Consider the following 15,885-nt stretch of genomic DNA (forward strand, 5'->3'; position numbering starts at 1 on the left):
ATGTCCGACAGGAGACTGTAGGCCTATATTATGATATGTTACATGATTTGATTGATTTGGATGTTACATAGGAAGGGCGCCAGCGCACCGCTTTAAAGGAAAGGAACGGAATGTGGCGTGTTATCATAATCGTTGGAAGCCAAAATAAAAACCGCATCCATAGTCAATAAATCACCTTTGAGAGCAAGGGTGGTGGTTTGAGGGCCCTATGCAACTTGCGTACTTTGCATATAGGGAGGACCGGCACTGTATATACCTCTGAATATATATTTCCATGTGACAAAAGAAATATAAAATAATGTAAAAATGCAGGGACATGTGTGGTCACAGTTATCAGCTTTATAAACAGCTTTCAGTGTGGCTCATCCAATCAAAATTTGGGGGTGGAATAATCCGTAATAAAGTTTAAAGGAAGGAAATAGTCACACTGTGAGATGAAAATGTAAAACTTACATATGATTAGTTAACACACATCGTTCAAAAGTTTGGGGTCAGTTGGGTCATCTTCTAAAGAAAATAATACTTTTATTCAGCAAGAATAAATACATTTGATCAAAAGTGACAGTAAAGACTTTTAATCAGCATATTAGAATGATTTCTGAGGGATCATGTGACTCTAAGACTGCAGTAATGATGCTGAAAATTCAGCTTTGCCATCACAGGAATAAAATACATTTTAAAATATATTAAAAATAGACAACAGCTATTTTAGATTGTAATAAAATTTCACAATAATACTGTTCTTACTATATTTTTGATCAATAAAATGCAGCCTTGGTGATACTTCTTTAGCATAACAAATCTTACCAACCCCAAACTTTTGAATTAGTATATAAACAATTATTTTTTGTTGAATTTTAGTCATACCATCCAGCCCTTCTAAAATTCATAATAACAGCAGACAGTAGCCTGTGTTGTATATGACGAGGGCAGACTGATCTGCAGTAGAGGGAAAACAGAAGCACTGGGGAGAATCAGAGGGCACTATGGGAAAATGTGATGGTGTGGGGAGATGGTCCACTTCGTTCTGCATGTGTTTCATTTTTCACAGGATTAAGAGGGACAGCAGGGTGGATCCAGTATAAAACACACACGGTTAAACCCAGAGGATCAGCCTGAGCATGCAGCGGTCATTACCTGAGCTGTACACATACGGGCCTTTGGCTGCAGAAATAACCAGGTCACAATAAAAAACAATGAATGCAGGACACAAACGCTCAGACAAACAGCAGTAGTCTGTCACTCAGCTAAGAGTGCTTACAGAGCCCCTAAAGGGACATGGTGATGGAAAAATATATTTTAATGCTTTTGTGTTCGCTCGCAAAAGGTTGGTGTTCTTTGCGAGTGAACGCAAAGTTTCTTGAGGGAATGCAAAATATTTGCAAGAGAATATAAAACCACTGACGAATAATTTTTCCTCCCATCTCATTTTTTTTTTCTTCACCATGTCCCTTTAGGGAATCTTACTTTATGCAAGTATGCATACGCAAAGCTTTATTTAAAGGGACAGTTCACCCAAAAATGAAAATAAAATAAAAGAAGATATTTTGAAGAATGTTGGTAACCAAACAGTTGCTGGTCTGTACCAGAAACTGTTTGGTTACCAACCCAAATATCTTATTTTGTGTTCAACAGAACAAAGAAACTCGTACAGGTTTATAACAACTTGAGGGTGAATAAATGATGACAGAATTTCTATTTTTGGGTGAACTATCCCTTTAACATTTTTTTGGTCTCGCTTTATATTAGGTGGCCTTAACTACTATGAACTTATATCAAAATATAAGTACAATGTACTTATTGTGCTCATATTGTATTGCAACACACATCTGCTGATATTGAGGTGGGATACAGGAAAAGTTAGGGACAGGTGTGGTGGTATGGGTAAGTTTAAGGGTAGGGTTAGGTGTAAAGGATGGGTCAATAGTGTAATTAAAAATGCAACTACAGAAATGAATTACAGATGTAATTACATGTAGGTATTTTAAAAAAATGTAAGTAGTCCCGCACACTATCAACTTGCAATTAAAAATTATTTATTTTTTCATTCATGCCTGAGGAAGATCGAAAGATCGAAACGTTGCTATGAAAAATAAATAATTTTTAATTGCAAGTTGATAGTGTGCGGGACTTCTTGCATTGGTTGATATTTGGACTTTTTTGTCCTGCCCTCCTACGCACCTCACACACAGGTGTGCGACGTTTATGTGATTAAAAAAATGTAAGTACAATGTAAAAGCATGTATGTACACAATAAGTGCATTGTATCAAATGATTAATTATATGCTTATGGCCACCTAATATAAAGTGGGTCCCATTTTTTTCATTCTGAAAATTTTTTTCACAGTTTTTGCTGAAAAACTCACAAAACTAATGATAAATAATGTCCATTTTTTGTATCATTAAGAATAAGATACTTGCACAATGTGTATATTAAAATGACCAGAAATACATATTGTGAATGTTCCATATATTGCCCAAATAACATCTTCAGTTTAATGACAGACATTTAAAGGCAATTCTATCAAGCATTTGTGCTTGCATCCTTGTGTAGAGTACATTTATAGCCTGGGACAGTGGTTCCAAACCTGTCCTGGAGTCCCACCAGCCCTGCACATTTTGTATGTATTCCTCATCTATCACACCTGATTCAACTCATGAGCGCATTAGTAGAGACTGCAAGATCTGAAATATGTGTGTCAGATATAGGGAGACGTACAAAATGTGGTACTCCTGGACAGGTTTGAGAACAGCTGGACTTTAGAAAAGATGTTTAGAAACTGAGGGAAATCTGTAATGAAAATCATATACCATGCAGCATATGTAATATATAGGAACAGAAAGTTGACCTGCGTTTTTCTGTGTGCATGTAAGATGAGAGAAAGAGACAGACATACTCTGCAGTCTGCGTGTGGGACTGTCTCCATGCAGTGCTCGTCTCTGAAGGCAGGGGGAGCTCTTGGGCAGGGGTACCGATGAGACGTCATGCGTTTGCAGCTTATACCAGTGCGGTTCATCGTCCAGCAGCGCTGTTTCCAGCTCTATGAGGATCTACACACAGACATTTGGGTAACATTCGCATGCATACATACAACCTACATATCCAGTTCAACTGATCAACTGATGCTGTTCTTTTAAGTGTCTGATAACCAGTGGGAAAGTTACTTTTAAAAGTAATGCATTACAATCATTTTGCATGACTTTTTCTCACTTTACTGAGGCTCACTCTCTTCCAGCTGTTTTTTTTTACTGAGAAGTGTTTAACACAGTAATGCATTCAACAACATAGCCTATATAACATACACCTTCATTTTCTTTTAAAACACATTTAGTATATTAGATCTCTCAACGTTATAGCTAATATTACCTACTGTACTGTACAAATAATGTGTTTTGTCACTTTTTTACTTTGGTCATAGTGACTGTTATGAAGAGGAGAGAGGTGTTTAATGTAGTAGTTTATAACTGTACAAGCAAATTAATTAAACTGAAAAGTAACATTCATTACCTTTTTTTAAAAAAAGTAACAGAATTCTGACGCAATTCTGACTTTATATCTCGCAATTCTGTCTTTATATCTCGCAATTTTGTCTTTATATCTCGTAATTCTGACTTTACATCTCGCTATTCTGACTTTATATCTCGCAATTCTGACTTTATATCTCGCAATTCTGACTTTATATCTCGCAATTCTGACTTTATATCTCGCAATTCTGACTTTATATCTCTGACTTTATATCTCGCAATTCTGACTTTAAAACTCGCGATTCTGACTTTATATCTTGCGATTCTGACTTTATATCTCGCGATTCTGACTTTATAACTCGCGATTCTGACTTTATAACTTGCGATTCTGACTTTATCTCGCGATTCTGACTTTATAACTCGCGATTATGACTTTATCTCGCGATTCTGACTTTATATCTTGCGATTCTGACTTAATAACTCGCAATACTGACTTTATAACTCGCAATTCTGACTTTATATCTCGCAATTCTGTCTTTGTATCTCGTAATTCTGACTTTATATCTCGCAATTCTGACTTTATATCTCGCGATTCTGACTTTATAACTCGCGATTCTGACTTAATATCTCGCGATTCTGACTTTACATCTCGCGATTCTGACTTTATATCTCGCAATTACGACTTTATAACTCGCAATTACGACTTTATATCTCGCAATTCTGACTTTATATCTCTCAATTCTGACTTTATATCTCGCGATTCTGACTTTATATCTCGCAATTCTGACTTTATATCTCGCAATTCCGACTTTATAACTCGCGATTCTGACTTTATATCTCGCGATTCTGACTTTATATCTCGCAATTCTGACTTTATATCTTGCGATTCTGCTTTATATCTCGCAATTCTGACTTTATATCTTGCGATTCCGACTTTATATCTCGCGATTTCGACTTTATATCTCGCGATTCTGACTTTATATCTCGCAATTCCGACTTTATAACTCGCAATTCCGACTTTATATCTCGCAATTCTGACTTTATATCTCGCAATCCCGACTTTATAACTCGCAATTCTGACTTTATATCTCGCAATTCTGACTTTATAGCTTGCACTTCTAACTTTAAAACTCACAATTGCGCGTTTATCTCTTGCAATTCGCAAGTCAGAATTGCGAGATGTAAACTCACAATTGTGAGATAAAAATTGTTTATTCTGCGGCGGAAACAAGCTTTCATACTAGCAATAACAAGTATCAGTTTCAGCTATACAGCCACTAAATGGCATGCATATAAAAAAATGAATAGAAATAAAATGGTAGAAAAAGCCTAAACTTCTAAACATTTGAGACCATCTTGTCCTTACCTCTCCCAAGAACTCACTCTCCTCCTCTCTCACCCGGGCCTGGTCCCACAGCGTGATCTCCAGCATTCGTTCCCTGAACTCCCGCCGGTGGACGGGAGAATACATAAAGGTCTGGTTCCATTTGGGCTCTAGTGATTTCTTTACAGTTTTTGTTCTTCTTTTGCTTTTGTCACTGGAGAAACAATTATTCAAACTGTTTTTATTTACCATCATGGAAAATGAAGACTGGAACAAACACTGAAATCAACTATGAAGAACAAGGCATTGAGGGAATGCCAAGCAGAACACGGCAGATCTGCTCACAGGCTGTGTTCAGAATGCAATACTGTAATTACTGCTCAGTATACACAAAATCTCTGAAATAGGACACATCATGCAACAACAATTATTGTAAACAGCAGTATGCAACATTGTTGTCACAGTACCACACTATGGGCCTGATTTATTAAACAGGGCGAATTAGAGTGAGAGCACAATTCCAAAAAAGAGTTGATGTGAGTGGAAATTTCTGCACGTGATTTACTGATGACACGCAAATTCAAGAATCTGACGCAGCCGGGTCATTTCCATAATGTCCAACGCAATCTACCAAGAGCAGCACAAATTCGGTCTGGTTTAAGACTTGTTGTTTTTGGGGCGGTAAATAATGGCGCAAATCCCAGTAAACTGACTCACACAAACCTTAGTAAAATCGCCTTGCATGATTAATTTAAATACTCTCCTCCCATAAATTTTGCGTCTGAAAGGGAAACTCCAACAAATGCACATGCAAAAAAAGTCAGACAGAAAAATAACTGTCCACGCCTTTTCAGAGCTAATTTTTCACTGCGTGTCTTCAATAAATCCTGACAGTAGTTTTTTAACACCAAAAGAGGGTTTGTGCTGGCTGTTAATAAATCTGGCCCAATGTCGAATGCTTAATTCAGTGAGTTACATTCAGTATTTATTTAAGAAATGAACGGTTATTTTTAACTGCATTTTTGATCCAATTTTGTATAAGCATCTATGAAATTCTGACAGTCCAATCATATAATGAGTAAAAAAACTGAAACAGTACTGCTTCAAGTCAATCACATTGCGGTATATAGTATCTCACAGGGTTATTATTGTTAACTGTAAAAAAATGTAATAATAAAAAAAATATTAATTGAAATAAAGCTGAAATAAAATTAAATGCATGAAAAATTTGAAACTGAAATATGTGAAATAAGTTGAAAGCACTAAATTACTAACTACAGATACATAAAAACAAAAAGAAAAAGAAATATCTCAGTATGTCAGTGTGCTTTGTATTCTGCACATTTCTCCCAAATTTAGTGTAGATCAGGCATAAAGAAACTTTGTATACTGTGTACACAATATAAATATTGCACAGCAAAAATTGTGTGATTAACACCCGCCAACCCGCCATTTGCGGGTAGATTTCAGCTGTGGTGTGTAACACAGTCACTTCCCACAAGCCACTTTGGCGGGTTGAATTTTATTGTAGTCTTCTCAAAAGGCTTCTGTTATAATCACGTTTTGCATTATAACCAATCACATGCAATTCTGAGCTTATGAATGTAATGTCTAATAATCAGAGGCGATTCAGTTCACTCACTGAAATCTGCACTCTCATCATAGACAACAGAGCAGAGATGTATGTAGGAGATTCATTCATCAGGCAGTGATTGACTGTTTTTGTTCTATTTAAGCAGCAATAATAGTTTCAAACAAAGATCGCAGCAGGACCATAGCGCATCAGATGTGACTGGCATAAAGTTGGCTTGACGTTGGACGTTCATTTAATATAGGGACCGAATTTAGGGACGGTCTCTAAAGTTACAAACGACATTGGTACAGGTTTCGAACATCAATAGCATTTGAAGAGAATGACTTACAGTGATAAAACCAACTGGGTCTAGGTGTTAGGTATGATGCACATTTATATTATTCTCACGCATGCGTCGTGGAGGCACACACGGAAGACAAGAACAAGTTGGATAAAGGTGTTATTTAGATTTTTTTTTTGCGCACAAAAACTATTGTCGTCGCATCGTAAAATTATTGTAGAGTCACTGTGGTGAGATGGACTTTGTAACGACGTTTTAAGTGCCTTTTATGGGTCTTGGGAGTGTAAATGTACTGAATGCCAATGGAGGCCTATCTGAAGCCTTTCTCAGCCATCAGCTTTCAACAAAAATATCTTCATTTGTGTTCCGAAGATGAACGGAGGTCTTATGGGTGTCGAACGACATTAGGGTGAGTAATTAATGACAGAATTTTCATTTTTGGGTGAACTAACCCTTTAAAGCTACACTGTGTAACTTTTTTAGTCTATTCTTAGCTAAAAACACTTAGTTCTTTCAAAAATATATGTGCTCATTAATGTATATTTACTTCTTTCAAGTAATAAAGTATTCTCGTAAGTTTATAATATGCCATTGAAAATACATAAGGTAATGGGATCTAATGGTGGTCGCCATGTTGCCCCTCCATCTTGAAAGTACATTAGCCAAAGAGGGACATACCCGTAAATTCAAGCTTCGCCTTTCGCGTTTTAACAGGTTTTAATACTCGATGGCACTGTACAAAATTCTCTGCCTCGCGCATGTGCGCGTCAACTTGTTCAGACTTGTCTGGTGCATGTGCAGAAAGTTTTCATCTCAGCAGCGTCCAGTAAGAGTTATACGGAGTTTTCCTGGCTTGTTTATTCCTCAAAAGTCTGTTTTTCCTTGTGTGGTATTACTGTGCGTTAATAACTCTGTAAGTAATAATAGTTATTGTCATTGTAGATGTGTTTCAGAGTGTGTCATTGCGTAATTCAGTTGATGTCACCTCAGAATTATTTTTGTGTCAACATACAATAGCGTAATGCTCACCTATTTGAATAATCATTCAGTTATTTTGTTATCAACAATGTTTATTCGTTTATAGAAAATATTTGCTTGTAATGTATGTTGATGGAAATGTGTATCAGGTCTGATCGGCATATTAACAATTGTTATACAGAGCGCACTGCAGTGCTAACGTTAAATCGGCGCACACACTTTTGTAACCGGACACCGCTTGCTAGCAGCAGCAACGGCAGCTCCGCTCCTTTTAATGCAGCTGCATTTAGCGCCTATATATGGTACAATAAGCTCTGGTTTACGGTTACATTATACAAATGTAACTTATAAGTATAGTTATACAGTTCTTAACTGTGTATGTATATTTACATTACCATCCTTATTTGTTCTCTCACAGAAACCACATTTATGTACATATCCACGCAAACCTGTTTATGCCTTGCAATTGGATGACTGAATAAACATTACTATCATCAAAGTTCACTCTGGATTAGCTGCAGTTCTTTCTAGCCGAATAATTAGGCCAGTTGAGTTCCAACCATCCCACTGCGCACAGAATATCCCACAGGCACCGTGTCAAATGTGGACGAGGTTGAACTGAAAGCCATGTTAATCTTGGACTAAATCGGCCACCGTAGGAGTTGAAACGAAATCGGAATTGAGAGGAACAGAAACTAAAATTCACTGGATGGTCATATACCTTTTCACCACTAGATGGGGGAAAATATCACACAGTGTAGCTTTAAGCTGCCTTTCCACTGAACACGACATTCGCATATCGCCCCCTAGTGGCAGTCGCACAGAACTTTGAAATCGGTCATGAGGCAACCGTTACCCTTGGCTTTCACCATGGTAAAATTAATTTGAATAAATGTAGGAATATATCCACACAAAACAAATGACCTTCAATACATCTAATATAAAAACACAGTAGATGTTAGAGAGCTAATCAACATAAATAATGATTTAATAATTATACAATGATTATTTCTGCCATAATTATTAGTAACCACCATTTTACAGAAAAAGTGTTGACAGAATCATGTTAAAGTGTTAAAATATTGGTAATTCTAACTTCTCACTAATAGTTTTGATTAGAATACATCAGATCCAGTTGGCCGGTCGCATACGGTCTAGCTGCAGAAGTTCAAATATTTCAACGTATCCGAAGCTTAAATCGGATCTGAAATTTCCGCATACGCATATAATCGGACCTCCATGCAGCTCCCATACTACTCTCCATTGGAAATGAGTGACTTCCGGTCCACCGGCTGTCGTTTGTCGTGTGCAGTGGAAAGGCGTCTTTAGTGTTTCTCTGTCTAGATTAAGGAGCCTTACACACAACCTTTTCAGAGCTAAATTTGGCCATTGGATAACCTGTCATGTTATACATTTAATGTGGACTTGATTTGGGTGTGTACAGTGGTCATTTACATATAGCCAACATGTTTCCCAACAACTAAATTTTGATCAGTGAAAATGCTGAGTAACTTTGGAAAACCACTAGCCACAGTGGCTGGTGAGCAAAAACGTTAATGTCGAGCCCTGGTGATTAGTATGGTAGAATGCCATTCTGAATAATGAATTATGTGATAAAGACACCTTACTTTTTTTTTTTTTTTGTCTAGCACAGTGAGTGTTACTGGCATAAAAGTAACTGCCCCAATCTCACCTTCTGTCAGGGAGGAAGTATATCTTCACATAAGGATTGCGTGGTCTGCCGTCCTCCCTTGAAGGCAGGTCTTTTGCCCCCAGTATGGTGACGATAAGCTGATGGCCGACTTTGTCATACCAAAGTTTGACCTGTAGGGGGACAAACACCAGAGCCTGCTTGAGATGAAGAGGGACTTTGTGTAAACAAGAGGATTTGATAGTTTGAATATGCATCATGTTATTGCACTACACATGCTAAGATGCATGACAGACCGAGCGCACTACTCAGACAAGTATGGAAGTGACAGAAAGATACTTAGAAGTCAGACATACACAGAAATAACACCAACATAAAAAAAAAACATTAGATCTTCTAAGCCAGAGCTCATACTTGCTTGTAGTAAAAGGAAAAATACAAGCACTGCCTATACAGTATATATTGTAGCTATTAATGTCTCAGGCCACAGTGTAAAACATGCAATGAAGGGCATTCCATACTGTACTGTATGTAAAAGAACAAGGCAATGTGTTACAAGGAGAGCCGAGTCAAACAAATTGTACCATTACACAATCCCCAACAGAACCAGCTGTTGCTGTACATTAAGGACACTAAAGTTGTCTAAAATAGAAAATGTTAAATATTTATTAGGGAAAATGCCCTAACATTGGAAATGTGTAAAGCCGCATAATGTTGACATTAGCTATTTTATGCCCTGGTTTTTGCTACTGACAACATTAAAGGGGTCATGACATGGCAAATCAAAATTCATTTGATCTTTTGATATACAAGAGGTCTTTGACCATTAAATCATCCTGCAAGTTGAATAGCTTACAATGTCATCTCCATTATAAACAAAGCATTGATTTAATCAAGCTCTAAAAATGGCTTGTTTTGATATTGCGGGATCTGTGATGTCACATGGGCAAATACATTTGCATATGACTGCCTACAGACCAAGACACTGATGTGTTGGTCCCCCTTTTGCTGCCATGACCCGTCAAGGCATGGACACCACTAGACCCAGGGCTGACAGGAGTCAGCATGGGCACCCTGACTGGTCTGCGGCTATGCAGCCCCATACGCAACAAACTGCGATGCACTGTGTATTCTGACACCTTTCTATCAGAACCAGCCTTAACTTTGTGAGCAATTTGAGCTACAGTAGCTCATCTATTTGATCGGATCACACAGGCCAGCCTTCACTCTCCACATGCATCAATGAGCCTTGGCTGCCGCCGGTTCACCACTGTTCCTTCTTTGGACCACTTTTGATAGACACTGACCACCGCAGACCGGGAACACCCCACAAGAGCTGCAGTTTTGGAGATGCTCTGACCCAGTCGTCCAGCCATCACAATTTGGCCCTTGTCAAACTCGTTCAAATCCTTACGCTTGCCCGTTTTTCCTGCTTCTAACACATCAACTTTGAGGACTAAATGTTCACTTGCTGCCTAATATATCCCACCCACTAACAGGTGCCGTGATGGAGAGATAATCAGTGTTATTCAGTTCACCTGTCAATGTTATATGCCTGATATGTGTATTATTATTATTATATATTATTATCATTAATAAAGAAATCCATGACATGACCCCTTTAAAATCATTCACATCATGTTTCTTCAGATACAAATGGATACAATTTGCTTATTTCACACATTGTACTTGGGGGGGGGAAAACAAACAGGTAAAACAGGAACTGTTAAAAGTGCTGTAAATGATTTTATCCATAAACTTGCAGACTTACAAACTGAAATTGCTCTTAGTCCAGAAATATGCCAGCCAACCCGATGTCAAAATGAATGACAGGAAGAGAGACTTCCTGATTGGCTAGTTTCCTGACAGGCTAAAAAAACAAACTATTGTTGCTGTCACAGAGACATGATTTCACGGGACACCTATTTCAGTAATCTTTCTCAGGTAGCAGTGATATGTTATGTTTATAATAGCTTACAGCACCTTTAACATATCCTTTTAGCTGCAACATGAAACTTTCAGTAATGTTAGTACCACATACATTTTTTTTAGCATGATTAGTATAAGTACAAATGTGAAATGCAGTTTTTGAATCAGTCAGCAAATAAATGAACCGCCAAAACAATTAAGTACACTTAATCAGTTGCTTTCTAAAACGATATGGATGAGTATCAAGATTCAATGCAGTTTCATGTTACATGGAAAAAGAATCCAATTTTATGTCCCGACAAACTCTGCATCACTAAAACATTTAAAGAGACACAGTACTCCTCTGCTTGGGTAAAAGGTGCAGGTGAACGTCTCACATGGTTACAGGCATTTTATCATTACTCAATGTCTGCCAATGGTCGGGTGTCTCTTAAAATATTTTTTTCATGCAGATGATTTATGCCTAAAATATGCTTAAAACAGCAACAGCAATGAAGGCATGATAGGTAAGGGGCTCTTCAAACGCGCAATCTAAGATAATAAACAAAGCTGAAAATGCAGCTGTTTTTCTGCTGTGCATTATCCAATGAATTAAAGCAATAGCATAGAAGAGTATTTAGTAAACAGCAACGATTACCTGAACTTTAGGGTTAAAAGGCTCAATTCTTCTACTAAGGCTTTGGCTCTGGGTAAGTAAAGTGAATGAAAAACAATAAAGAGAAATGCAATAAAACTAAAACCTGAAATGACAATACCAGTTGTTAATGCAACATTAAGAAAGCAGAGCAGGAGATTCAACCTAAAGACAATGGCTATAGGAACATTTCAACATACTGCATTAGAATTGATTTCTTTTACTATTTTCACTATAATGCAATTCACTGCAATCTCTTTCTCTGAGATTGAGGAATCAGTATACTATACTAGTAGAATATTTTTGTCCTAAATTTCAAGAATGGATATTTCCTGTACATTTTCTAGAGCAGCGTTTCCCACAGTGTGGCCCTCGAAATGGTTTCTTGACTTCCATTAAAAATGGTAAGTATAGTTTTAAATGACTGAAATCATGTAATGTCTTTTCTTTTAAAATGACTCAATGGACATCTCTTTTTAGGGGAAACACTGCTGTTTACAGTACGCTGAATCTCCTGCTCAACAAAATACAAAGTAACAAGATTGTTATTCAACACACAAACACACCATATAATGTTAGAAATGATCGAATTAGATGAGATACAGAACAGGAATATGAGACAACACATTTTTGTATTAATATAGTTAATACACAGTTCATTTTGATACTAGCTGCATTGACCCATTTTTGTCTGTCTGTCCATCCATCCATCCATCAACCATTCATGGTCAACCATTCATGGAAATCATTGATTTTTTCTCTCTCATCCAAACAGTATTAGCTAGGGAATAACTTGCACTTCATTTGTATTGCTTAAATCAAGTAGCTTGTGCACTATACACCAGAGTTGGTCGTGTTCTTCAAGCGTGTCAAGTATTTTTACACACAGACACAATAGGCTGCATGAGGCCTGGCTATAACCTGATCAGGTTTGGGGAGACTACAGCAGCTTTGCCTGATCACTGGTCCAATGCTTTATCTCTGTTCAAAGCCATTTAAGTGATTTTAGTCAGATTAAGTTGGGAAATTTCATATATTTTTCTCCTTTTTCGCTTCCTGATGAATGCAGGATGTTTTACAGAAAATTAAAGCACAAATGATTAGGGGTGTAACGGTTCTCTGTAAAAAATACCACTCATGGTTTGGCATGCACTTAATCACAAATCTGGCGACGCATCTATAATATGGTTTGTTGAAAATAACAACGCGTAAAACAGACAGACAGTTAGGCTATTGTATGTTTCTGTTAATTTATAGGCCCCACTTTATATGAGGTGGCCTTAAGTACTATGTACTTACATCAAAAAATAAGTACAATGTACTTATTTTGTCCATATTGTATTGCAAAACACTTTGAAATTGAGGTGGGATACGGGAAAGGTTAGGGACAGGTGTGGTGGTATGGGTAAGTTTAAGGGGGGGGGTGATTTTTTTTTGCGCACAAAAACTATTGTCGTCGCATCGTAAAATGATTGTAGAGTCACTGTGGTGAGATGGACTTTGTAACGATGTTTTAAGTGCCTTTTATGGGTCTTGGGAGTGTAAATGTACTGAATGCCAATGGAGGCCTATCTGAAGCCTTTCTCAGCCATCAGCTTTCAACAAAAATATCTTCATTTGTGTTTCGAAGATGAACGGAGGTCTTACGGGTGTCGAACGACATGAGGGTGAGTAATTAATGACAGAATTTTCATTTTTGGGTGAACTAACCCTTTAAGGTTCACGGGCGTGTGTTGGAAGCAGGCAGTGAGTAAAACTGCTTCAAATGTCTATCTGTTGTTAGCTATCGATTCCATTGTTTTTCTATGTAAACATGCATAGCTCAACGCAATAGCTGCGCGTGCTCGTCATTCTTTAGCTCCGCCCGAACGATACGCCCCCAGACGTATCTTTCTTTTATAAATATAATAAAACTAAAGACTTTTCGGAGATATGAAAGATGCAATACTACTCTATAGGTACTCAAGATTGACATGAGATTGACTGAAAATGAGTGTTTCACCCCACCTTTAAGGGTAGGGTTAGGTGTAAGGGAAGTGTCAACAGTGTAATTATAAATGTAATTACATAAATTAATTACAGATGTAATTACATGCAGTGAAATTAGTGCATTTTAATTAATCGTTTGATACAATGTTAGTAAATAGTTGTTATGGCCACCTAATATAAAGTGAGTGCCTGTTAGATAGCTGAAAAACCTGAAAAGCACTGTTTATTTTATATGCACCTTTGCTCTATTGTATGTATTTGTGCTGTTGCTTGTAGTTTGATTATTTGTTCTTATTTTATTCATTTTTATTTAACAGTTGTTCTAATTTCCCTGAACATAGCACATACCGAACCATACCGGAACCGCGAGTCATTTGAATCGATACACCCCTACAAATGATGCAAACTGCATGTGTAATTTATGTTTTATCTGTGTATTTTTTCATTATTGTGATGCCAAAGAATGCTTGTAAATGTAGTTTTATTGCACAAGCCTGTGACAATTTAAACCACAAGTTTTGGTACTTTTGCTATTATTCGTCAAAATTCGTCAAGACCTAAACTGTACAGTCACATTGAACCTGTTTCTGACCTGAAGCTTTAACTGACATGGGGGAAATACCTAAACCTTTTCTACAGTGCAGACACATCTTGTCCTCTGCACAGGAGTTGATTGTTGTGAACTTACTGTAAGCTGTCCCGATAAGTACTGAGGGGCGTCCCGCAGCATTCCGGGGCTCATGGGAGACGTGACTGATATGGAGGGGCGCTCCATCTTCTGTGACTCAAATGAACTCGAACCTTAGAAGAGATTGAGGGTAAAGTAGAAATACACAAAACTAATCAGAGATTCTTTCTGTGATCTGTGAAAATGTCTCATTAATGTCTCAGAGAATCCCATCATTTATACACACTAGACCGAGAAAATGTACTCACTGGACTCCAGTTGTGCGTGTGTGCTTTCTGGTATCCTGGGGATATCTCTGCAATGACAGTGGCACAGAGAAATCAATGACATGTGCTTTAATGACCCTGAGCACCACATTAGTCTTGATGTGAAGTTTGTGGCAGCAGCCCAAACTCACAATCTAAAGAGAGTTCAGTTGGTCATGCACTCTTTACAATTACAATTAGGACGATTAGTAGGCTAAACTGAGGGCAGCAGTTTTTTTTTTGTTTATTCATGTGAGCCAGCAGGTACTCTAAAGGGGTCATATATGATTTTGAGGTCCACTTATAATTGTATGAGAAAAAAAAAAAAATAAATTAGAGCATAGTTAGAGCATAAATAATACCTGTAAAATTATAAAGCTCAAAGTTCAATGCCAAGCGAGATATTTTATTTGACAGAAGTTCCCTTTCTAAGCCTACAGCGAACGGCCGGTTTGGACTACATCCCTGTACATCCTGCTTTAATGATGTCAGTAGAACAGTTTGTTGACTAACCTCCGCCGACAAGAATACGCAAAAAAGGGGGCGTGGTCTTGTTGCTCTCCCACGTGGAGAAGAGGAAGTGTTGCGAAGATGTTTGCCAACCGCCATTAAAAGAAAGAAGAAGAAGAAGAAGAAGAAGGAAGTGTTGCGTTTGTAGAGTGTGTTTGTCGCCATGTCGTCGAGACGCTGTTATTTTCGCATGCATCTCATATTGACGCATGCATCTCCCCGTTATGGTAAGAGGCGTGACCTTTCAGGGCAACGTGCGCTAAGCTGCTGTCGAATCACAACACGGGAACCGCTAGCACAATCAGAACTCGTTACGTATTTCTGAAGGAGGGACTTCATAGAATAAGGAAATCATCAAGACGTTTTTAGAACAGTGAAAACAGCGGTATACAGATAAGTAAATTGTGTGAAAAATACTGTGTTTTTTTACACACGAAACATGAACACTTGTTATATTGCACACTGTAAACACAATCAAAGCTTCAAAAACACAGGAAAAACGGGACCTTTAAAATAAATGTTTTTAGTTCTTGAGACTACAGTATGTTCCATCAGTATCTTTTATCTGAAAATATCAAGAAAATATGTATTTCTCATG

At 37.6% G+C, this 15,885-nt stretch overlaps 1 protein-coding gene across 1 annotated transcript in view; it reads right to left on the reverse strand.

The window, feature by feature from the left end:
* The window catches only part of rims2a (regulating synaptic membrane exocytosis 2a), a 159,634-nt gene that overhangs the window by 106,414 nt on the left and 37,335 nt on the right, over positions 1–15,885 (reverse strand). Inside the window, exons 7-13 of the mRNA XM_079837860.1 lie at positions 14,781–14,827; positions 14,533–14,645; positions 11,859–11,906; positions 9,335–9,465; positions 4,832–5,003; positions 2,898–3,051; positions 1,138–1,164 (exon numbers count right to left, since the gene is read on the reverse strand). Coding sequence (XP_079693986.1) covers positions 1,138–1,164; positions 2,898–3,051; positions 4,832–5,003; positions 9,335–9,465; positions 11,859–11,906; positions 14,533–14,645; positions 14,781–14,827 — 692 coding nt within the window. The remainder of the gene's footprint in view (positions 1–1,137; positions 1,165–2,897; positions 3,052–4,831; positions 5,004–9,334; positions 9,466–11,858; positions 11,907–14,532; positions 14,646–14,780; positions 14,828–15,885) is intronic.

This window comes from Gobio gobio (assembly GCF_949357685.1).
Source record: "Gobio gobio genome assembly, chromosome: 15".
Taxonomy (NCBI): Eukaryota; Metazoa; Chordata; class Actinopteri; order Cypriniformes; family Gobionidae; genus Gobio; species Gobio gobio.